This window comes from Cololabis saira, chromosome 10 (assembly GCF_033807715.1).
Source record: "Cololabis saira isolate AMF1-May2022 chromosome 10, fColSai1.1, whole genome shotgun sequence".
NCBI classification, from domain to species: Eukaryota; Metazoa; Chordata; class Actinopteri; order Beloniformes; family Belonidae; genus Cololabis; species Cololabis saira.
Genome location: NC_084596.1, coordinates 22495456 through 22521246, shown reverse-complemented (window position 1 = coordinate 22521246; position 25791 = coordinate 22495456). Strand labels below are relative to the sequence as shown.

Genomic DNA, 25791 nt, shown 5'->3' with positions numbered 1-25791 from the left:
GCAACACAGTTCATGCACTTGTGAAGGCGTGTGTTGATTATGTATGCCTGGACCTAGTGATGTACATTTATATAATAAAAATGTATTCAGAACCAAATGACTCCATTATTTATCAATCATTTACTGTAATACTATTTAAAAGCAGCACGGATTAATGCATCAACAGAACTGCATAAAGTAGAGCAAGAATCGAGAAGGTTAACCTCCAGCTAAGGTTAAGACCGCAGATCTCAGAAAGGAAACTGTTAAACTCTGCGATACAAACGTAACAAAAATACTCTTCATACTGCAGGGTGTATTCAGGCCATTTGTCAATTACAGACAGCCTCACATCTCAAACACGGCACCATCTTAGAAGAGCATGGACGGACCCACCGAAACTAAACCCTTACAAAATACATACAAGATGATTACCGTATTTTCTCGACTATAAGCTGCGTATACCACTAACCGCTAACTAACTCCAAAAACTACAGAGCAAGCGTGCAGGTGAACAACCCAGTGTGTATGTCTATGTGTGTGTATGCGTGTATGTATATGACTATGTGTGTGTGTGTGTGTGTGTGTGTGTGTGTGTGTGTGTGTGTGTGTGTGTGTGTGTGTGTGTGTGTATATGTATACGTGCGTGTGTATGTACATGTCTGTGTGGCTATTTGTGTCTGTATGTGTGTGTGTATTTGTGTGTGTGTGTACGTATATGTTTCTGTGGCTGTGTATGTGTGTGTGTGTGGCTATGTGTGTGTATATGAATATGACTTAAGTGGCTGTATGTGTGCATGTACACGTGTATATGTATGTGTGGCTAGGTGTGTGTGTGTGTGTATGTGTAGCTATGTGTGCGTATGTGCACATGTATGAATACATACATACATATGTGTATGTGTGCTTGAGAGAGTGTGTGTGTATATGTCTACGTGGCTATGTGTATGTATGTGTGTGGGTATGGGAGTGTGTGTGCGTGTGCGTGTGCGTGTGTGTGTGTGTGTGTGTGTGTGTGTGTGTGTGTGTGTCTGTGTGTGTGCACGTGTGTGTGTGTATGTGTGCTTGAGAGAGTGTGTGTATATGTCTATGTGGCTATGTGTATGTATGTGTGTGGGTATGGGAGTGGGAGTGTGTGTATGTGTGTGTGTGTGTGTGTGTGTGTGTGTGTGTGTGTGTGTGTGTGTGTGTGTGTGTGTGTGTGTGTGTGTGTGTGTGTGTGTGTGTGTGTGTGTGTGTGCACGTGTGTGTGTGTGTGTGTGTGTGTATGTGTGCGTAAAAATCCTATCAAAGCTCCACCTGAAGTGTATCTATAGTGGGGGAGGGGGGGAGCAACCCCGCCACCCGCAAGACCAGGGGCCGACGAGGAAGAACCTGGAACCCAGGCCACCAGCAACCTAAATAGATCCTTTCCTAACAGTGTTTTTTAACACAGCAGCAACTTTGCTGATTAAAACGGGACAGAACCAAGAGAAAATAACCAGTATTTATTTATCTATTTATCTGTTTTAAATCTGCTTCTACCTACTTCTCTCTGCTAAAGAAGAAGTAGCGTATTCTTCTTTGAATTTATTTTGTCTTAGTTTTGATTCTAATTCCGGTTAGAGCGCCCTGAGCGGTGGAAGAAAAATCCACAAAATAGCTGCACCTTTGTATAAGCCGCATGGTTCAAAACCTATCAAAAAAGTAGCGGCTTATAGTCCAGAAAATACGGTATTTACACTATTCACAAATTAAACAGAACTGCTTCTTCAAAAATAAATGAAACATTTTTGTGCTTTTCATTATTACTGCAAAGTATGATGACCGACAAATAAAAAAAAAGTAGAGTGGTGAATAAATAATTTCAACAGTACGAGTACAAGAAAGAAAGACATTTAGCATGTAAGATCAAAAGTGCACAAATCACAGGTCTACTGCAGTAAGAGTCTTTCAACACCACGATGCATGAGAGGTGCTGTGCTGACTGAAATGCTCTTCATCGTGGTACTTTAAAAGATGTTTATCTACGTTTTCCATTTTTATTTATTTTTTGCTTAGATATTCAGGCATTAATAAGTTATCCATCAGTTGAATTTTGTGCACTGATGTGATAAAAAGACACTCTGCAACTTGGTGACATTTGTGTTTAAGCCATCCATTATCCATTGTTACTGCATCTTATTCAGGGTCTTGGGGGTCTGCTGGAGCTTAGAGCAGCTGTGTACGGGTCAAAGACAGAGGAACAACCCATAACTCCATCAGAGAGCCACACGTGCGCAAAAACTATAATTAATTCATATTCACCAATCACCCTCACATGCTTGTTGTTGGACTGTGGGCTGAAGCTAGTCTACCTATAGGGAAACTTATGCAAGCACAGAGATAACATGAAAACAGCTACACAGACGTTTTACTTGCCCCAGGAGTTCCCCCAGATTTTTATAACTGTTGTATATATTCACCCAAAGGCGAATGCCTCTTCTGCCTCTTGCATCATATACTGTATGTCGTCATACAGAGACTGCAGACTATATCACCAGAGGCCCCGAATCTCATATTGGGTGATTTTAATCATGTTTCATTGACCCATTCAAAAGACCCATACAAACTTTTTTCAATATGTCTCCTGTCCAACCAGATGTAGTAAGACCTTGGACTTGTGTTATAGGTCTATTAAAAATGCTTTAAATCACTTCCTCTTCCCCCTCTGGGCTCTGCAGACCATAGCTGTGTGTATCTCCTCCCAACCTATAAGACTGTTCTAAAGAGGGAGAAAATCCAAACCAGGGAGGTGAAAGTCTGGACAAATGATGCCGTGCACTCGCTGCAGGGATGCTTTGATTGTACAGACTGGGAAATGTTTGAGGAATCATGTGAGGCCTTGGATGAACTAACTGATGTGGTCTGTTCATACTCAGCTTTCTGCAGACACATGCTTATACCCACTAAGAGGGTCAAAATATACCCCAATAATAAGCCATGGATAAATAAATCTGGTAAGTCATTTATAATTAAAAAGAAACTGCTATTTCAACAAGGTGAAGCATCAGATTTACACACAGCTAACAGAGAACTTAAAGCAGAGATCTTAAAGGCAAAACAGAGCTATAAAGCCAAACTGGAGAACAAAATGGCTTCTAACAGCCTTGGTTCAGCCTGGTCCAGTATGAAGACCATCACCGTCTCCAGAACACTAGAGAAAGCACTAATGTCACTTTAAATGGTTTTAGCTCAAATACTTGCTAATGCTCTTAATGACTTTTATAATCGTTTTGATATGTTTGATTTTAGCAAGGAAATACAGGCTTAAAGCTTAAACTGTGTGACAATCAGCACTTCTCAGTATCACAAGAGGATGTTGAAAAAGCTTTTTTTAGCACAAAGGCTAACAAAAGTCATGGACCAGATAACATCTGTGGTCGGCTACTTAAAAACTGTGCAAAAGAACTGAGTCCGGTTTTCTATAATGTTTTTAACAGATCCTTAGAAGCACAGCAGGTCCCCAGGATTTGGAAGGACGCTGTGGTTGTCCCAGTCCCTAAATCGAGCCGCCCCACAACACTGAATGATTTCAGACCGGTGGCCTTGACTTCAATAATCGTGAAAATCTTTAAAAAATTGGTACGGCTTGAAATCTTGAAAAATACAGAGAGTGGATTGGACCAATTGCAATTTGCCTACAGGCCTAAAAGAGGAGTGGAGGATGCCACACTCACTATTCTTCATTTGCTTTTTAAACATCTCGAAGGAAGCAGGTGTCATGCCCGGCTTTTATTCATTGATTTTTCCTCCGCTTTTAATACAATCCAGCCGCACATTTTAATGCAGAGGCTTTTAGAACATTTTAACTTGAGTACAAATCTTGTGGGCTGGATTTTAAACTTTTTAACAAACAGGACACAGAGAGTCAGAGTTAATGGGTTTTTATCTGACAAAATGTGTTCCTCCACAGGCTCATCACAAGGGTGTGTGCTCTCACCCTTGTTATTCATTTTATACACTAATATGTGTCAGAGCACTTTTAACAACCGCCTCATTTTAAAGTATGCAGAGTATGCTGCAGGGAAATGAAAATGAGCACCGCCCTGTGGTTGAAAACTTTGTCAAGTGGTGTGAAGACTGATACCTACAGCTCAATCTGACAAAGACTAAAGACATGACAATTGTTTTTAGGAAGAATGCCAAAACACCTGAACCAGTTAAGATTAAGGGACAAATCATTGAACAGGTACAGTCCTATAAATATCTGGGGACAATCATTGACTCTACCCTAAAATTTAAAGAAAACTGCAAAGCTGTGAGCAGGAAGTAACACCAGCGGCTGTTCTGTTTGAGGAAGTTGTCCCGTTTCCATGTTGATAGGACCATGATGACACTTTTTTTATCATGCTTTTATTGAATCTGTTTTAGCTTTTTCACTTGCATCATGGTTCGGAAACCTGCCCCTAAAAGAAAGGAGCTCACTCAACCAAATTATTAAATGGTCAGGTCGGCTGATTGGGGAAACACAGCTGGGCCTGGAGTCGCTGTACGCTAAACAGTTGCAGCGGCTCCAGCTCCATCCCAATGATGCCTCCCATCCCTTAGCGAGTAAGTTCCAGCTACTGCCATCAGGACGCAGGTTTAAAGTCTCCAGAACTAGGACCACACGCTACAGAAACAGCTTCCTCGCTGCTGTCTCTCTTTTAAACAAATCTCATTTTATTTATTACTGAGGTCTATCCTGCTTTTAACTTATTTATTTCTATTTATTAGGAACCCTGACCTTGGTTTTTACTTTCTTTATTCATTCATTGTTCTTTCCTTGTGGGCAACATGTAGCATTGTGAGTACCTGCCATGTCTGTCTTGTGCTGTTGCAAACCTGCTCATTGTTTTCATTGTTTTTGTCCTGTGTCAAATTAATGACGGTAAAGATTGTGTGTGAGATGCCTTCCATCTACTGTAAAACAAATCTTCCTACGAGTATTAGTAAGATTAACTTGCACTTGAACTTGAACTTGAAAGCACCCAGGCAGGATTTGAAACAGGAAACTTTGAGCTGTACGGCAACAGTGCTAACCACTGAGTCTCTCACACTGCACGCCTTGAAACCACTTTATCTGAAACCTTATGTAGACACATTTTCATACATTAATGACAAGACAGATGTTTACTCTTTGTTTGCACGCCACTGACTGTTTCCATTTTTGAAGCCTCAGTATTACATTATGATTCCAATCTAAATTAAATATTGCTCCTCATTACAGGATCAGCACTAACCAACATTCAGGTATCTGCTGATCAATAGATTGGGATTGAAAATGAGGTTATGAAGCATGTCACAAAGATTTCCTGTTATTTCTACAATCCCCAGGTCTAAGTTGCTTATCATCATGCTGATTTTAATTTAGTATCTCAGTATATCCTGAGTATCTGCTGTAAACACATTCAGGTGACGATGTGAAATCCCCAGAAGTTGTGATCACAGACAGCAGTGTTTTGTTGTTTTAATACATCTTCAGTGTAAGTCTCTCCAGCTCTTAAAAGTTGTCAGTGAGTGACAGTGAGAAAGATACTAGCCATGTGGTAAACCGACAACGAACAGTTACAAGTCTGCTGACTTCCAAGGGACTGATACATGGTCTAAAAGAGAGGAAATGACGCAAACGCATCAGACATTTTCGTGCTTGCTGTTTGAAAAACCTCCTGAGTGCTGCTGGTAAAATCTATTGGGGGAAAGATCTTGAATGAGGGTGCATCTCACCTGGTAAGTTTCCATCTTTTACTGGTTCAATTCGACAGACGATAGAAAGCTGATGTTAGTTTCAACTCTTAATGCGAGAAACATGCATGTTGGCAGGGAAAAAGACTTCTCACTTTAGTTTTTGTCTTACTTTAACTGTTGTTTTCAATACATTTCTTACAAACTCTTTGCTCCAAATCTGATTTCACCTGATGGACCTCATGAAAATATTTTTTAAAATAACTTTTCCTATGACATCATAATGTTGCGCACAGAGTTACAGAACTTTAAAACTGGTCTTACATAGATATAGGCATGGTTCAAACTTGTACATCCGTCTTACTTAAATGATCTAACACCAGTTTAACAAATCCAGATCCAATATGTTTCTTTTAAAGTTACACTCTTTGTGATTCTCAGCTTTGCTGAGCTCTCTCAAGGAGAATTTTGACGAAAGCTGTTATAAGTTTGCATATTGGGTAGATATTGCCTCCCTTCTGTGAATGATTTCAGAAACCAGCATGTCATATTTTTTTGGACATACATTATGTTTTATGTTTCAATGAAATCCCTTGAAGAGTGCAGGCTTACTATTAACATTAAATAATGTAATTTATTCAGTGCTAAGGTCAACATTAATTGTTCTTAATTACACACAGGTGCACCACTTACAGATAAACAACAAAATGTCCTGCAATGCCACAAACTCCAATGCCACAAACTCCAGTTGCAAAGAGGAAATCCACCAGGGTGTGTGCTATGCTTCAGTGTTTCTAGTGGGGTTTCTACTAAATGCTGCTGCTCTGCGTGCTTTCATCGCCAAGTGGGACTCCTGGAAAGACACCCACATCTACATGTTCAACCTGGCAATAGCAGACTTTGCCCTCATCCTCTTCCTTCCCTTCAGGGTTTATGATGCCTTCTTCTGCCTCCCAAAGAATTACTTCTGTACTTTCCTCATTTTTATTCATTTCATCAACATGTACGCCAGCATCATGACCACGACAGTCATCAGCGTCCAGCGGTACCTGTCTGTAAGGTTCCCACTGAAGGTCAGATTATGGAGGAAGAAGAAACAGAAGGCTGTTGCTGTGTGCCTGGTCATCTGGGTGATTCTGGTGACCTTATGTGCTATATTTCATAGGGAGAACAGTCCTCAAAACCTCTGGACGTGTTTTGAAAGATGTAAAGATAAACGATTGACGGTATTCTCTATGGTGCTTCTGGTTTTTGTAGGGTATGTCACTCCGCTCCTGATCATTGTTTTCTGCTCTACTCGGATCATCTGCATTTTGTTAAAGCTGCAAGACAAGTCTGAGAAAATTAAAAATGTGGTTGGCATGGTAACAGCAAACATGGTTGTGTTCATCATGTGCTACACGCCGATCCACATTGCCTTTGTTGTTAACTACTTTTATGAACCACCTCAAGACTGGAAAACTAGATATTTGTACAGTCACAACTTTCTAATCTGGTCTGAGTGGTTTGCTTCCACCAACTGCTGTTTGGATTCCATCAGCTACTATTTTTTACTGAAACAATTTTATTCTTGAGCCTTTGAACATTGAAAAAAAAGGGAGAAAAAGAAAAATGACCCACACTTCCTGAACAGCACACAATCTTGGATATTATTTTCAGACAATTGTCAATCTTATGGAGATATTCCACAACTTAACTAAATGGTTCAGTAATCTTTTTACTCCTCAGAGCAGCTTTACAAGCTCATTGTGTGTTTCTGCAGAAAACTGAAGTCATAAAGAAGTGGAATGAAATGGTAACAAAAAAAAATACTATTAAGTAGGCTAATTGTTGTTAGCATGTGATGGATGGCAGTAGTGTGCATGTGTAATGTGTTTGTATCTATTGAACTGATTTATTTCTATTTGTTTCATAATACAATTTATTTACTGAATTGGCATAACTGTTTATTTATTTGGAGCACACATAGAAAGACACTCTGTTAACGAGGTTATTTTCTTATGGATATTTTGATTGAATCTGTTTTTTTTAGTCCTGTATGATACATTTACATTAACATTTAAAACAAGGGAGTTAGAGGAATATTCTTATTTAGTAATGAATTAGAAAAAATCAGATTTTATTATTGTGTTTTTATAACATTTTGTTGTCTTCATATTTTCTTTTTTTTATGAATATAAAATAATTTGAATGTACAGCATTTTGATCAACAATTGTTTCTAAATGAACTGTAAAAACATAGTTTGGAAGAGAATTGCTCAATTTCCAGTCAAACTATGCCAATTTGCTTATAATATATTGTGATATATGAGTTGTATTCCTTCCTATGGAAAAAATAAATTAATAAAATGTTGTTTTTCTAAAGCATCAAGTCTCAAATTGTGGGCCACTCATCAGGGCCGTTCCTGACCCATTTGGCGCCCTAGGCAAAATGTTTGCTGGCGCCCCCCCACCCCGTCCTGTCCCGTCCACTACCAACACACACACACACACACACACACACACACGGAATGGCAAGTTCTTTAGGATGTATTAAATAATTAAATATATAATATGTAATAAATAAGTAATACAACAGCTCAGAGCAGTAATTAAATAAAGAAACAAGTGCAAACACAAACAAAATTTCAAATAGTAAAATAGGTCAAGTAAAAGGTATTGCACACAAATAACAACTACTACCAATAATAACTATATACAAATTTACTGTAAAAACCTCAATTTACAATAACAATTTTAACAACAATAACAACAGCATTATAGCCACTGACCGGCTAACATGTTAGCATCGCTCCCGTTTTCCCAACAATTATCTAGATTTTCAGCAGACAATCAGAAGTAAGTTTAACAATAAAACGTGAGGATTACTTAAATGCACATGATTGTCAAGGTCAGGTGCGGAGCAGGGGTCTCAGCCTAGGGGGGGCAAAGCATTCTAGATGGGCCCTTGTGGCCTAAACATCCCCGTTAAAACATAATCGCTAAAAGACTGCCACAGATCAGGCCCTCTGACACACAACCACAGCACGCAGACGACACAGTCAGAACTATTCAAATGAGGGTTCAGCACCATGGATTTACCAGTCATTATGTCAAACCTAACTATAACCCTAATGCAGACTTAAAGATATAAGTATCAAACTGGAGATAAAAATCTAATGACATCCGGTGATGTCTATGGAAGCTCATTTCCACCAGTAAAAGAAAAAAATAAGATGAAATCTTAGCCTTGAAAATAAAAATATCCCCACGGTAAGTCATAATTATGACATAAAAACTCATAATTTCAACTTTTTATCTCAAAATTATGACTTTCTATCTCATAATTTCGACTTTCTATCTCATAATTTCGACTTTCTATCTCATAATTATGACTTTCTATCTCATAATTATGACTTTCTATCTCATAATTTCGACTTTCTATCTCATAATTTCGACTTTATATCTCATAATTTCGACTTTATATCTCATAATTTCGAATTTCTATCTCATAATTATTACTTTATATCTCATAATTATGACTTTCTATCTCATAATTACGACTTTCTATCTCATAATTATGACTTTCTATCTCACAATTTTGACTTTTTATCTCATAATTATGACTTATCATGGGGATATTTTTATTTTTAAGGCTAAGTTTTCATCTTAGCCATAGATGTCGGATTCGCTGAGTAGATCAATTCAGACACACGTGTTCAACCTGCACAACAGTTTACAATGTGCAACGACATGTATTTAACACAATCAGACATAGCGGTCAAACAGCAACAAACAATATAGGAAATGCCTGATATTCATCGTCATGACAATGTTATCAGAAATAATTAATATTATGACAGCTTACCAATGATGGTTTCATCCAGGGTTGGGCAGAAAACCACAACAGAACATATTTCCATCCACAACAAAACATATTTCCTGCTTTAAGGCTCATTTTGATGCGACAACTGGCTAATTGCTGATTTATGGTTCTGCGATACAGCAACGCAGAGCTACGCCGTAGTGGGTGGGGGAGGGGGCGCCGCACGCGAGTGAGTTGAGGTGAGGGACCGCAGCAAAATTAATTGTGGCTGCAAGAGAGGCAGAAGGATGCAGCCAGGCAGAAATTAAAATTAGAAAAACGATTTCATTATTATTTAAAGACTTTTGGCTACTGTTGTTGTTTTTTAGTGTACTAATTTCTAATTTTTCAAAAGTTTATTAAAAAAAGAAAAAAAAAAAAAAAAAAAAAAAAAACAGCTGGTTGCATGGCGCCCCCTGGCATGCTGGCGCCCCTAGCATTTGCCTAACCTGCCCTATGGGCGGAACGGCCCTGCCACTCATAAACTCTATTTAAGCATAACTTTGAAGCAGACTGTATCATCAAAATTCCTTAAAAAAACAACAACAAAAAGTGTGTTTTTTATTATGTAAGCCTTTGGATTGTACCATGTTCTGTGAAAAGGATCAACAGCCTGATAATAGTTTGTTTCCAACACTGTTTATCATAGCATAACTGTATGAGAAAATGCAAATGAGATAATGGGGCCATTTGATTTGACAAAATAAACAGAATCACAGAAAGAAGAATGTTCTACCTAACTTTCAACATATGAGTGAAAAGCTAAATTGGATAATTATTGCTCTTCCATCGACAAGTTGGTTTCAAATTCTGTAGTGAATTAATTCATAAAGTTTCATGGACATTCAGATTTGTAAATGTTGGACTCCTTGGAAAAGTCAGCTAACTGTCACTTCTGGTACCACCTTCAATTAAAGTTGTATACGAGTAAACCAGATAAAAGCTTCTTACCTATATGACTACATAAAATATTAACCATCCATCTACAAACCCACTTAATCCTATATAGAGGGTTCTGCTGAAGCCTATCCCAGCTTATTACAGGCGGAAGGCAGGGGAACACCCTGGATAGGTCACCCATCTATCGCAGGGCCACATCTGCACAAACAACCATACAGACATGGGAAATTTAGAATTGTCAATCAACCTAACATGTTTTTGGACAGTGGGAGGAAGCCAGAGTACCCAGAGAAAACCCACGCAAGCACAAGGAGAACAGGCACCTTCCACACAGAAAGACTCCTGCCGGGTCCAGAAGTCGAACCAGGAACCTTCTTGCTGTGAAGCAACAGTGCTAACCACTAAGTCACCTTACTGCCCCAGGATATTAACACTAATGACATTTATTATGAAACTGTTCTATTGAGGTGTATCATTAACATTGGCCAAACTAACTAAGTTTTAAATAAAGTTTTTCAGTTTTTCATTTGAAAAATGCGTAGAGGATGTCTACAGTGTTTCTAAAAAAAAGAAGAAAAAAAATGTACAAACAACCTCATACAATTTAATTTTACTTTCACATTCAGTTGTCTGAAAACGGTGGGAAGTTAAAAATATATTTTGTTAATGACACAATAAGTGTATGGAATAAGTGGTTGTGATTTGGAGGTTTCCAGAAGGTTGGAGGTAAAAATAATTTCCATTCTAGCTCATACAGTTATCAATGAATGAGCCAAAGCATGTCTTTGATTACGATAGCGCCATCTAGAGGCCGTCTGTGGGATTCTTTATTATTTCATGATTGTTCGGGGATCCTGAGTCTAAGGTTTGGTGTGTGTGTCCTGCATTCGCTGCCCGGCCTCTTCTGGACCTCTGACAAAAAACAAAACAAAGCAAAAAATAATAATTAAAAAAATAGATAAATAAATGTAAAAAATTGTCATTTTTCTCAACACTTGAACTGGACATACCCCAAACCCCAGAGACCCACCCTTCTCTTGAGATGTAAACATTTGATAACTCACTGCATCTCTCTGTCTGTTGATGTGACATCAAGACAGAAGGCGTTAGCTTTGCCGGGTATTTGATACACCGTTCAGCAAAATAACAGATGCTGTAGCACAGAGAGGTCACACAAAAATGCATTGCAATAATAATGTCATTCTCAAGATGGCTGTAATGCAATTAATATGCACATGTGTGGGTGTCTATTTGTGTATGCATAAGCCTAATGATGTGTATTAATATCTATAAGTGCATTCAGAATCACAGAACAGCATTATCTGTCAATCATATAATGCCATTTAATAGCAGTACTGATAATTACATCAGCATTAGTTTAGAAACTACATAAAGGTGACAGGCATCAGTCAAAAGAGAAGGCTCAGCTCCAGCTGAGGTCAAGACTGCAGATCTACTCTAAATAACAGGAAGGGAACAGCTGAACTCTGCGATCAAAGTAACGCCAGTACTCTACATAGATTGTATTCACAGCGTCGTCAATGAAAAATAGCCTCACATCTCAAACACGGCGCCGCCTCAGAAGAGCGTGGACGGACCCACCAAAACTAAACTGTTACACAATACATTCAAGATAATTATTTACACTATTCACAAATGATACAGAACAGCTCCGTAAAAAATAAATGAAACACATTTTGTGCTTTTCATTATTACTGCACAATATGATGACCAACAACAGCAACAACAACAAAAAAAGAGTACATTCATTCGCTCAGGATGTTGACAAGTATTTTCAAGATCCTTAGGTATGGCAGTTGGTTCATAATAAAAGATGATCATCAGTTGACAGATCAAGACAAAACCTCCGCAACCAGGGACACAGCATGAGTTACGCAGTGTTCCCAATGTTTTTCAGTTCATTTGTTAGGTTTGTTTATGAACTATTCCAGAGTTAGTATTAGAATGAGCTATTCTGGAGTAAACACAGTTCATGTCATGGCGTAGAAGAATACATTAACACAGTGACCATACGGCATGACAGAGTGTCTACATTCAGTCGTATATTTACAATATATGGCATGAAATGTCAAAATAGTTCATAGACAGACCCTCGACTGAAGCATTCAGCGTCATGATCATCTGGACGGACGAAAGGGAGCTGAACAAATAATTTCAACAGTACGAGCCAATATGCAAATGAAAAAAAATTTGACATTCAGCATGTAAGGTCAAAGGTGCACAAATCACAAGTCTACTGCAATAAGAGAATCCTTCAACACCACAGTACATGGGAGGTGCAGTGCTGACTGAAACCATCTGCATCATGGCACTTTAAAACATCTTTATCTTAGTTTTCTTTTCCTTTTTTTTGCTTAAATAATCAGGCATCAATAAGTCATTTATCAGTTGGTTTTGGCACACTGATGAGGAAAAAAAAGCACAATCTGTATCTTGGTGACTCCTATCATGAAGCCAGATCATGTGAAAGCTGGATGAAAACAAATGTTCATACATGAATAACATGACAAATGAACATTTGATCTTTTTGGAGCTACGGTATTACATTACTATTATATCTAAATTAAAGTTTACTATATACAAGAAAAAAAACATATTGCTGCTCACTACAGTGTCAACACAAACCAGCATTCATTTGTTGACTGACAGACTGGGAGTGAAAACAAAGTCATAAAGTAAATTATGACAAATGTCCCGTTATCTCCAGTATCATCAAGCCTAAGTTGCTTCTTTTTTTTTCTTCGATAACTCATCTCTGAGTATTACATCAGTCTCTGCAGTAACACACTCAAACCATGTTGTATTTATCTGAATGCTGAGCACTTCATGGCACAGGACACTTTGATGGGTTGAATATATAGTTCCATTTGCCTGCTGGGGACATTTCCATCACTTCTCCTGGCTTTGAGCTAAGCCAGAGGGTTCACTCATAACCAGTGTGATCTTTACTGTACTGTATTATGTCTGTGGGGCCTCTACCTACTGTGGTCTCGATGATAAATGTTGCCCAAACCAGAAACCAGACAACAATATGGGTTTGTTTGTGGGGGGATACTATTGGTGCAATGGCTGCGGTGTTGTTCATACATTCCACTGTGTTCACCCAAAAATCAGAACAAAAAAAATCTTTTCTCCCTTTTTTTTCCAATCCTGCTGAGATTTTGATTTCAGTCCGGTGTTGTAGTAAAATCCCATCCAACATCCTTGAAGCGTTGTTGGTCATTAAAGAGAACATGAGGTTGAACGCGGGAACGGATTGAGGAACAAACAGCCCAAATGTCGTCATTACAGAGAGCGTGTAGTTGGCAGGAACAGTGCTGACATTTCAGTCCTGCACTCTGCTCTCCACAGACATGAGTTATGGTCCCATATAGGAGGCAAGTTAGAGGCATTTGGCACACAAGTCATGCTTTCTATAGAATACTTAACCCCCCCCTGTATAAATACATGTTTGCAAGTGCTGCTGGTGTGCAGCATGGAGAGAGGAAAGAAAGAAACAGGCAGAGGGACTTTGCTTTGCCCTCTCTGTTTAGTCTGAATGACTCCAGTTTTAGTTGGATGACTCACCCCTAAGCTCTAGTTACTTTTATGATGTTCAGAATTTGCAATTTCCCCTTCAAGTACTTAGTACCTCAACAATCAAACCAATATGTAAAATAGCTGGGAGCAGATGTCTTCTTGATGCTATCCAAGAGGGACAAAGCATCCTAATCCCGATCTGCAGCCTCAGTGCAGTCAGTTTGCTCTGGCAGCCTGAGACTCTGTCCTCACCCCCTCTGCTCCCCGTTCAGCTTCCTTTCCGTCTTTCCTCTCCACTCTCTCTCCTCCCTCTTCACGCTGCCACTGGGAGCAGAAGAGAAAGGCAACTCTGCAATGCAGACACAGCAACAACCTCAGCCCATCTGGCCAATTAATGTGAGCCAGGATATGAGTGACAGAGCCAGCAGCCAGTCCAAGGGAGAGACTCATTATGAGGTGAAAAGGTTTGCCTTACAGACTGACTGTAGATTGAAAAGGGGGGGTGGGCGGGGTGAAAATGAAATATAGATGTAGGGATAGGGAAAAGAAGAGGAAAGGAGTGGACCTGAAAGTGAGATTCATGGAAATGAAATCAAGAGCTCCAGACATGGACAGAATGCTGTCCCCTTCGTTTCATCCACAGTCACTGGCCAGGCTGAGTCCTGTCACTGCAATTTTTCTTACTCATCAGCTGGCTGAGATCCACCAGCTCACCCAGCTCCCCTCTCTCCAGGGCTCCTCTCAGCAAAGCCCTGGTCAGGCTGGGCGGGTGTTGCTGGGACATGTACGCCTGGCTGCTGGGAGCAGGCATGTTGGGCGGAGGCAGGGCGACGGGGACCATACCGTGGCTGCTGAGGATGTATCCTTCCTGGGCGGGCCAGCGCAAAGGCAAAGGCAAAGGCAAAGGCAAAGGCTCGTTGTATTCCACAGGGGCGCTGGGGGCGGAGACCACCCTTCTACGCTCAGGTGAGTCCTGGGGGGTCATGGGATAGACGTACTCCCCTGCAGACTTCCTGAGGGGGGCTTTGGGAGTACCCTTCCCTTTGGGTGTACCCCTCTCTTGTTTGCTCAGGCAGACATAATGTTGGCGTGGGGTATCGTTCCCACGGCAGTCACCGCCGTGTCTTCCAACCCCACCCTGCTGGAAGAGTCTGGTGGTCAAATAGACGGAGGGGGGGATGCGGCAGGGTGAGCCCAGACCAACAGAGCCTCCCCCCAGGTAGGTCTGGCTGGTGTCCCACCCTCCGGAGTTGGAGTCAGAAAGTCGAAGGCCTCTGCGTTTCTGCTGGGGCGTGTGCTCCGGGGTGGGCAGGAAACCAGGGTCAAGCTCTCCCGACTTCACCCAACCATTGGGCATGACGAACAGGGTCTCCCCCCCCTGTGAGCAGGAGCGCTCCCCACCTCCCTGCCGCGTCACACTGAGCACCGAGCCGGCCATCCCACCGCCACCGCTCAGCAGTCCCCGCTCACGCCGCTGGATGGAGGACTGAGAGCTGCTGCCATGCCGCCGGCTCGCCGGCTTGTGAGCCATGATCCAGCACACGGCCAGGCCGGACAGTGCCGCGCCGATGGTGAAAGCGGAGACGGCAGATGCCACAAGCAGGTTGAGGGAGACCAGGCTCTCTGGCTCAATCAACAAACTCTGTTGCAGAATTCCTGAAAGATTAAGAGACACAACAAGATGACATTTAATAAAATTGGCATCCTCTCTCAATGAGTGACAACAGGGTCCATTCTGCAAATATTACCGTATTTTCTGGACTATAAGCCGCTACTTTTTTCATAGGTTTTGAACCATGCGGCTTATACAAAGGTGCGGCTATTCTGTGGATTTTTCTTCCACCGCTCAGGGCGCTGTAACCGGAATTAGAATCAAAACTAAGACAAAATAAATGCAACGAAGAATACGCTACTTCTTCTTTAGCAGATAGAAGTAGGTAGAAGAAGATTTCAAACAGATAAATGGATAAATAAATACCGTTTATTTTCTCTTGGTTCTGTCCTGTTTTAATCAGCAAAGTTGCTGCCGTGTTAAAAGACACTGTTAGGAAAGGATCTATTTAGGTACAATCCTTCTGTACATGTAGTAAATGTCTAATCTAACAACATAAATATCTGCGGCTTGCATATCTTTTTTTTTAAATAAAGCGGATGCGGCTTGTATATCTTTTTTTATAATTTTTTTAAAAATAGAGCGGATGCGGCTTATATGCAGGTGCGGCTTATAGTCCAGAAAATACGGTACTACCATTGCATATAGTACTAATCTGATTCTTATTCCCAAGTCATAATATTAAATCAGTCAGTACAAGAACATTTCCAAGTGGCAATCCTAAACATTCACAATTATTTTATGTAATGATTATGCCTTAGAGTTCTTCTCTGGTTTGGCCTTGAGGCTACACAAGCTCCAAGCTCAGTGAAGCCTGCAGCCTTCTCTCCTCTCCTCTCCCCTCACTTTCCATTCTCCATCCCGGTTGGAGAGTCTCTCCTGGCGGCGTATCATTGGTTTAATGGCTTCGGCCAGCTCTAATCATTCCCATCTGCAGACAGCAGCACAGTACCGTCTCCAGTTTGGCTTTTCCTGCACTTTCAACACCCAGGTTTGGTCTGCAAGCGCAGCATATTATGTTTAATACTGTCAGTTTCTAGTGGTGGGATTAAAGTTAGATACTTACAACATATTTCAATATAGGATCACCTTTTTACTGTGTTTTGGGAATTCAGAGCTAACTAAATAGACTTTATGACTTTGAAACCGAAAAAGGGGAACAGCTCTGAATTTGCTGAGAAAAGAAAAGTTCAAAGACAGTGGTACTGTTGAGCTGACATGTGGACCTCTCTACAGAAGTGAAACCACACTAAGCTCTCTTCAGTAAGCTTAGTTATTCAGGTGTTCAGCTTTGAGAAACCAAGACCTCAAATATCAGAGGACAGTGGATGACCCACGTAGTCTGGTCTGCACTGCTTTCACATCCTTCCTCATTAAAATGTCTCACGCTGGGAAGAAACAGTTTGTCTAGCAGGAAATGAGATTGAAGCAAAAGTCTCAGATCCTCCCTCTGATTCGGATTTAGGTCAAACAAAGACATGTATCTGTGCAGAGCTGAAGAGGAAACCATGTTTTTACTCCAGATAGCGACAAATGTGCTAGATTGTTAAAGCTGTTATGAAAGTTATCTCACTAAATAGTTTCAGAACAAAATGTTCAGCGATAAGTTACAAAACAGGTGTAATGAAGAGCTGAGCCACAAGGTGAAGCCCTCCTTCACTCTACAGAACAAAACCAGAAGGATCCAAGTCATGGTGCTGCAACTTACCATCGCAGTCTCCCAGATGGGAGGTGGTGTTTCCATATTCTACATCTTGTTGAAAGGGGAGCCTGCAGCCACAGGGAGATCACAAAGGATGTTTCACTTTAAAACTAAGCCTTACAGTAGGAAACATACGATAAAATGCCCTGATTTTACCATAAATAGTTGTGTAATTACTCATGGGGCTCTGTAATGGATTAAATGATGAATAAGCGAGTGCTTACAGTCTATCACAAGACAGAAAATAATATGAAGACAACTAAAAATAACTGTTTAAAAAGTGAATATGTTGACTTAGTGTGCGGAGGTTTGCGTGAATAGGGATGTTTAATGCTTTAGTTACTAAATTTGATATGGTACACATTGATGTCTCATCGATCGCAATGCAATGTGTTATTGATCCAATTATTGATCTTCTGCCGCAGCAGGGTCAAAGGTGAGGGCCAACCTTGCAGCCCGATGGGAGCTAAAGTGCTGGTTGCAATTTAGAGGTCGGCGCCTGCAACTGATACAGTCTCTAGTGTTTTAAAGAGCACTTATGTCGTATTGGTTAAGGGATTCACATTAGGCAATAATAGTTATTGTAAAATAATGACTATTGTTTATATATTTATACATGACTAAATTGGCAAAATGGTTAAAAAAATGTTGAGAATATTTATTAATAATTCGAATTTACAAAATAAAAGAAAATTTTGAGTAACAAGATTAGTTTTGTCCAACAATTAATGGTATTACATAAACATTTTAACAGAAGGAATTGCTGAACTTTTATATGCTGCACAAGTGTGCTCGGTGTTAAAGGAGCCTCGACATGATGAAGGACGTGTAAACAGACAAAAAATACTTTGTATTGCTATGGGATAAACAAAAGAGCAAAATAATGTATATATGAATAAATAAATTCATACTTTTTTGTTAACCTATAGTATTAATGTATAATATAATTAATGTTCAGTGTTGTGCTCAAGTGTTTTTCAGATTGATAGTTAATGCTGTGTTATCAACAAATTGTCTTTACTCATTCAATTATTTTGTTATATTTGTATTTTGTGTCTTGCATAAAGCACTATATCTTTATTATTCAGCCCTAAAATGAATCTCTGCAGAGTTAATAGTGACATGGCAGTCAATGCGCTGGCATAGAATAGTTAACAGTGTCCGGCATGCGTTCGGTCATCTCACCGAGTGCCTGGTCTCAGGAAGGAGCAGGTGCTGCCTCTGGTCCAGCCGCAGTACGGATCCCTGGACGCCAGACAGCTCCTACGCGTGCACACACATGCATTGACAGCGATTAAAACTGAGCCAAAATCTAAAATTATTTTAGCTGTAAATTTTTAGGTACAGTAAATCAGTAAAATGATCAATCCTTACTCTAGGTTCACTTTTCTGGCTTTTCCCCTGAGCAATTGCATATATACAAGAAACAAAATTCTGCAAATCTCATGAAATATTTATCGTAACACACAGCAGGGGCACATAATGTATCAAAATGTTGCTTGTTTGATAGTATCAAAGTGTGATATAGATCCACAGTGGGAAGCTTACACGTTGGTGTACTACAGTAAAAATATCCTCTTCACATGTACTGATATTCATAATCATCACCCTGAAGGTTTCAGTTTGATTATTATTTCCTTGAGAAACAAATCATACTACAATAAATATCAAAGCAAATAGCTTTGTGTGATTCATAAAACACATCATTCATCCTCTGCTGAATGAAACAGGAACAGACTTGGATATTTTAAGTGGAATGACTACGTAGCGGCAGTGAAAAATCCCAGATGAAACAGGTTTGGCCTGAAAACACTGCCTTGGCCAATGGCCACTACTACACTCATAGAGGCATAATTATCAGAGATAGATATAATCAGTGACTAGAAATTACTCTAATACAAGAAAGAAACAAAACAAAACAAAGTTAAGGGACTGTATGCCACTCACTTCATGCAGCGTGAGTGCAGGTGACAGCGCGATGTGGGCACTCTGACCAGGCAGGAGGGGAAGGTCAGCAGCAGAGTGTGGCTACTACGATCCAAAGTCAGAGACAAGAGCTGGCGAGCCTGAGGAGAGTCCTCACCACACCTGAAAAGAGCAGAGGTGGAAAAAGTACTGAAAAATTGTAATTGAGTAAAAGTATCTTTACTTTGCTTAAATCCTACTCAAAGTAAAAGTAAAAGTACTCATCTAAAAATGTACTTGATTAAAAGTACAAAAGTACTTCATTTAAAATGTAATTTGAGTAAAAGTTACTTTCAGTTATTTAATGCAAAAAAAAAGATGAGTCACGAATCAAATCCAGCACAAGTTGTTTTAATTAACTTTTAATAAACCAAAATAAAATGAGATAATAAGATTTTCACCATAAATTTTGTACTCAGTAACGTGAGGGGGCTCAAATGTAGCAAAGTAAAATACTTGGGTCAAAATGTACTCGAGTAAAAGTAAAAATTACATATTTCAAAAACTACTTAGAAAATTACAAATTACTCATAAAAAGTACTCAATTACAGTAACGTGAGTAAATGTAATTTGTTACTTTCCACCCCTGGAAAAGAGTGTGAGACAGTGTGAAAACATGGGACAGAAACACAACAAGCCAGAAAAATGCCCATAGAAATAAACCGTGACATGGCCAAAAGCTTCATCCGCTGGTACAAAAAGCTGCTTGACCCGACCTTCAAGTCGCAGCCGGCAAGTCACAATGTCAGGCGCCTGGAGTCAGAGCGGCACGATTAGGAGAAAGAAACTCTTATGAGTTATTTTTATAACAGCTATGTCAGGCAAAAGGACCCAAGACAGAGGACACCGAGAGAGGTTACCATCCAATTATCCTCAGGAGTTTTGACCATTTGAACACAGTGGTGTGGAAAAGTCACACTCTCAAGAGGAACCACTCTCAAATAATCAACTGCATAAGGGTTCATAATTAATTATATGTCCTAATGTCCTGGGGTGATCTCTGAGTGGCAGACTTTCCCTCTTGGCTGTTATTACTCATGGCCAGTTCCACTCAGTATTAATAATGCTTATGTCATAATTTGACAAAATGGACAATTTACACATTTCACAGGAAAGGATTGTTAAAGACAAATAGTATTATAGTTCACGACGTCCTGGAGATGTGGCTTGTAGTACTGATTGACGACAAGTGCTTTTGCTGTGACCGAGTCATAGAGCAAAAATGAACTGGGGTGTCACTATTTTCGGACAATTTTTAATTTAAATTCCAGCAAGCAAATTCCCTCTCACAGAAAACAAAAGCATGATATTGTTATATCTATTTTAGCTGTTAAATGCCTTTTTTTTTTTTTTTTTTTCAAAAAAGTCACCTACGACTGATGTTGAATAAATCCACATGCCTGTTACCTCACTAACTATGCGCGGTGAAAAGCGCGGCATTTTGGGTCAGAGTAATCACATTAGCCAGACACTAACTTGACAGGGGTAGACAGTTAGATTATTGGATTGTTGCATGATTGAAAGGCTTTGTTTCAATATCCTCCACTGATCACTCAACAGAATTTAATGCGCTGACACCCTGTAACTACCAGATAGTAGCAACAGCAACAAGAAGGCTGCTGCTGCTCAGCAGAAGCTGCGCAGTCTTACTTATACAGCACATTTATATTCCAGGAAGGGATATGGTACTTTTAACTGAACACACAAGCTGTTGTTAATCATTTCTAAAAAAGGACTCCTTGACTCCGACTAACTTTTCTGGGTTGAATCCCTCCACCTCCTCCAGAAAGACGCTGCTGTGAGACGCTGAATCTCCACTTGGTATCATTAGGAACTTAAGGATGGTCCCTCGAGTGGAGCCCAAGAACAAGACAGTACGGTTCTTGTGGGGGCCAGCTTCTGTGTCCACCACCATGGCTGTCAACTGGTACCTGGATGGGCAGATAATTAGCTCGGTAAAGTATATTTCTTGACCTGCAGGTTACGATCAACACTTTCAGCTTCCATTTATCAGAAAAAGGCTCTGTATTAGCGCTGCCGGGTAATTTATTATGTGTACCTCCCCATAGTCTTCACCACCCAGGGTCTATGTCCGAGAAGTGGAACAGTCTCGTCCATTAGAGGGTGGGTCTTCACAAAGTTCAGCACCTCATCCGGCAGTGTTGTCGAGGAGCTGAATCTGGATCCCTGCACTGAACACCCCCCTGGCCTGCACAAGAAGGAAGGGACAGGTGAATGAGAATGTGGAGAAGAAGAAGAACTGAGAAAGATTAAGAAGAAAAAAGCTGTGAGAGGATGTCTTGTTTTCATCTGCAGACTGCTGGATTTGTATTATTTTCCTAAAGAGGAGTGAAGTAGCAGCGTGGATAGCAGCTGGATCTCACAGGAACAGAGGACTGGAGTATCTGTGAGACAGATGCTCAGGACAGCAGCACTGCAGTATTCTGCTGAACTGCTGCTCACACACACACACACACACACACACAAACACACACACACACACACACACACACACACACACACACACACACACACACACACACACACACACACACACACACACACACACACACACACACGTCGCATCACTACTTTGCGGGCTGGCTGTGGCTCGGGAGGTAGACTTGTCAGTGTTTTGATCCCTGCCTTGTACAGTCCACTTGTCAAAGTGTCCTTTGCAAACAGAATGAAGTCACACATCCCTTTACGTTCACTCGTGTGTGTGTGTGTGTGTGTGTGTGTGTGCCTTAGCGAGAAAAATACATGATAAAAAATGTATGTGGTTTTATAGCATAAAAGGGCTTTGTGTGTTATATGTAAATGCAGTCCATTTACCATTACCTTGGTTTAGGCACTGCCTCATCTGGTACAGGTGTCCAAATAGACTCGGGGGATTTTTGCTCTTTAAAGCGGCCCTCAAAGACATGGGCCAGCTGCTGCATGTCAAACACACACACTGCAGAGCCTGGGATGCTACCAGAGATAAGGTGAGAAGTCAGTGGGGAGCAAAACAAATGCCTGCGTTTATCTGTGCACGTCCTTGCGTGCATCCTAGTACCTGTTCGGCGGCGTGGAAAAGAGACCCAGAATGACGTCTCGCCCCTGCATGTGGATGATGTTGCTTGTGGCATGTAGGAGGTTGAAGTAGAAGTGCGAATCTCCTGGGACGGAGCAGTTAAGCCGCGCCTTTAGGAATGTAGTCCACTGTTTTTCAAGGACGCGCTGAGAACCGCCGAGGTCTGCTTTACACACACGAGCCACTCGGGACACCATCACCTGGAATAAGTGCAAGTGGGTGGGGCGAGTACAGCAAAAAATGAACACTAGAAAAGAAAAGACTATGGCAATAAGAGGGGAAGAGAGAGGAGGATCACCTTCTCCAGATGATGAAACTCCATGGCCATCTCTCTAAAAAAGAAATAAATATGAGGCCCCCACTCCATCGTGCTCACAAAGTAGGGCTCTGAAAAATAAAAAGAGAAAACACTATAAAGCAATACAGACTTATTAGCAGCACTAAAGTCAGGGCCGGTTCTAGAAAATGATGACTAGGGGTGCATCTCAGATCAGAGGGGGTGCACATGCCTGGCACGTTATTCAACACTAAATTATGCATTTTCCCATAATTTCAAGCGGAATAATAATAGCAAAACAAGAATATTTGAAGTGTATTTCAAGTGCATTTTTGCAGCAATATCGCTGCAGAACAAAGAAAATGGTACATTTAGTCTGAACTACCTCACCCATCAGACAATCTAGCAACAGAAAATAAAACATAGTAACAAAAATAAATTTAACCATAAATATACAAGACTGTCTCAGAAAATTAGAATATTGTGATAAAGTTCTTTATTTTCTGTAATGCAAAAATGTCATACATTCTGGATTCATTACAAATCAACTGAAATATTGCAAGCCTTTTATTATTTTAATATTGCTGATCATGGCTTACAGCTTACATAAGAAAACTCAAATATCTTATCTCAAAAAATTAGAATATTCTGGGAATCGTAATCTTAAACTGTAAACCATAATCAGCAATATTAAAATAATAAAAGGATTGCAATATTTCAGTTGATTTGTAATGAATCCAGAATGTATGACTTTTTTTTTTTTAATTGCATTACAGAAAAATAAAGGACTTTATCACAATATTCTAATTTTCTGCGACAGTCCTGTAAAGTTGCTTGCGTCGTTGTGCTTGAACCACTTCCGAATATTCATCGTTACTTCTTTGTACTTTGTGTTAACGGAGCAGCAGAGAGCAGCGTCTTGCTGGTGCACGAAACTGCTGGAAGCATGAGTGACGGACACGCGCGCATTTGTCAGTTCTCTTTTCGTCTTTTCAACTGAGCATGCAAACACATACACTGAGGGTGCAATGCATGCTTTTGCACCCTCGTAGACCCGGGCCTGACTAAAGTAGGGGCTAAGATCCCTGACATGGCTCTGTAATAGCAGCCACATTAACATGAAACACAGCTGTCCACCAGCTTTGCTTATTAAACATTTATATCGTGTTTCACTTATTATCATAGACAGCACATTATTTATCATTTATTTATTCAGCTTCGACTTGTCTGAGCTTGTTCTTTCCCTCCAGGCTCCAGTGTTCAGCTGAAGACTTGTTAAAAACCTCGATCCTGTTGGGATTCGACCTAACCTCGATGCCTCACTCTGTCTGGACGTGTTCCCTCTATAATTCCATTAAATGGAAGACTAAAGCGTGTCGAGCTGTGTTGGATGAGGCTTGTTATTTGTCCCTGCAAACCGTAGTTATTCACCTACAAGCGTCTTATGACAGCCACAATGGCTCATCTTTCTTTCATAAAGCAGCGGAGGTAATGGAGATGGTCTCAGTCATTTGCCTCTTGATTGTCTGGAGAAGGCGTCTGGCCCCCGGGGGTTGCTTTTAATGTGCCTGTTTCTAAAAGTACCTCTGAACCATTTGGAGTCGTGCTTGACTGTGCGAAGGGCAGGGCTGTCGCCCAGGCTGCGATAGATCACCGCGTCGATGGCCAGGAAGTCTGTCACGGTGCCGGTAAAAAGGCTTCCATCTGAAAGAGAGAGAGAAAGACGCACAAACAGAGGGAAGGAGGAAATTAAGAAGATGAAGAGGGGCAATCTGCAGATGGAGAGAGACAGCGCAAGGTCAAGAAGATTTGGACCAAACAAGCAATACAGCGAGAGCTCTGACTTTAAATCAATTGTAAAGGTATGCACAAGTGCAAGGACATTTCTACACCTTTAGAGCTCAAATTCACCACCGTACCTGAAAATAATGCCACATTAGCATGTCGCGGATCATACGGGCACCGCGCCATCCCACTCACAGGCTCCCCCGCCATTTCTAGGGTGTCTCTCTGCAATTAAACGAGAATGACAGAGATATATACATACTGGCAAATGTACAGACAATCACCAACCGGCAGAGAGACGGATACTAACAGTGTAGTTGGCACACAGAGGGTTGAAGGCATTCGTCCCACATACAAACAGGCCGTCGGGCTGGCTGAGCAAAACCTTGATGAAATTTCGACACTCTCCCTATAGAAAAGAAGAAGAAATGGGAAGAAAAGATTAGAAGGAGAAAATAAGGAACAGGACAATGCGAATAAGATGGTTTTTAAATCGCTTCCAGTGGGAGCAAGAAATGTGAAAGTGTGAATAAGAGCCTAAAAGAGAAAATAAAACCTCAACCACACTCCATCTGGAGGAACAATAGGACTTGGACTTTATAGTTATCTCCAAAGTGGAGACTGCAGACTGAGATTTAAAAATGCATTCAGTGAAGCTGACACTTCATGGCACCCTTAGACCCTTTGTGATAGCATTTTAATGCATTGTTTAATGAGATGGAGTCAAAAACCCATAAAAAGTTCCTGCGCAGGTAGATGAGCGGTACGTCTTTATAACATAGCTTCAGCTTTGTTCTTCAGAAATGTACAAATTAAGTGCCTCTCTGGGTATTTATCAAACCCCCTCATTTGTATTCATCACAACTTAATATTCTACATTTCCTTTTCCATGAAAATGATTCCTTTATGTCTTTAAATTTACTAGTTGTAGCTCTACATATTCACCTCGTGCACTGAGTCCAGACCGATGACTTTGCAAAGCCTTGCCCCACCTCTGTTTCCTCAGTTTGCCCTGCTGCAGCTGTTCACCATCTCCTCCACATAAACTCTCTTGAATCCTCAGTTGGACTATAACTTTAACTTTAAATGCTATGTTGCTAAAAATCCTAATTTTGATTAGCATCCTGACAAGAACAGCCCCTGAAAATGTTTCCAACACAGGAAACCCAGCAAAGATGATCATTTCACTCATCATATTGCAACAGAGTCAGGATTTTCATTAGTTTATCCAGTTTTGCTCATTTTTTGACATGCTTGTCTTTTGAAAATGTCTGTGTATTTTCCTGCTTTACCATCAGACCTTTTGTTCTTTCTCTCCTGATAGAGTTTTGCATATTTTCCCACATTTCCACCATTTTCTTTGTTTTTCTACCTACAGTATACACCTGTCTCTTAGCTGCTTTCCCCCGTCACGTATCAAAGCTTT

At 40.5% G+C, this 25791-nt stretch overlaps 2 protein-coding genes across 2 annotated transcripts in view; one reads left to right on the top strand and one right to left on the bottom strand.

The window, feature by feature from the left end:
- The first annotated feature begins 5683 nt into the window (after positions 1-5683).
- Positions 5684-8052, top strand: LOC133451922 (G-protein coupled receptor 35-like). Its single transcript, XM_061731080.1, has 2 exons — positions 5684-5709; positions 6345-8052. The coding sequence occupies exon 2, from the start codon at positions 6372-6374 to the stop codon at positions 7236-7238; it is 867 nt and encodes a 288-aa protein (XP_061587064.1). The 5' UTR covers positions 5684-5709; positions 6345-6371; the 3' UTR covers positions 7239-8052.
- Positions 8053-11734: 3682 nt separating this feature from the next.
- The window catches only part of LOC133452613 (semaphorin-6B-like), a 34589-nt gene continuing 20532 nt past the window's right edge, over positions 11735-25791 (bottom strand). The window contains exons 6-17 of the mRNA XM_061732069.1: positions 24676-24774; positions 24500-24590; positions 24165-24284; positions 22602-22690; positions 22286-22503; positions 22069-22200; positions 21287-21436; positions 20982-21158; positions 19210-19350; positions 18448-18525; positions 17269-17330; positions 11735-15604 (exon numbers count right to left, since the gene is read on the bottom strand). Of these exons, the coding sequence (XP_061588053.1) occupies positions 14592-15604; positions 17269-17330; positions 18448-18525; positions 19210-19350; positions 20982-21158; positions 21287-21436; positions 22069-22200; positions 22286-22503; positions 22602-22690; positions 24165-24284; positions 24500-24590; positions 24676-24774 (2370 nt within the window). The 3' untranslated portion in view covers positions 11735-14591. The remainder of the gene's footprint in view (positions 15605-17268; positions 17331-18447; positions 18526-19209; positions 19351-20981; positions 21159-21286; positions 21437-22068; positions 22201-22285; positions 22504-22601; positions 22691-24164; positions 24285-24499; positions 24591-24675; positions 24775-25791) is intronic.

Coding starts and splice junctions, on each gene's coding strand:
- LOC133451922 (XM_061731080.1), top strand. CDS start 6,372: ATGTCCTGCAATGCCACAAACTCCAATGCCACAAACTCCAGTTGCAAA.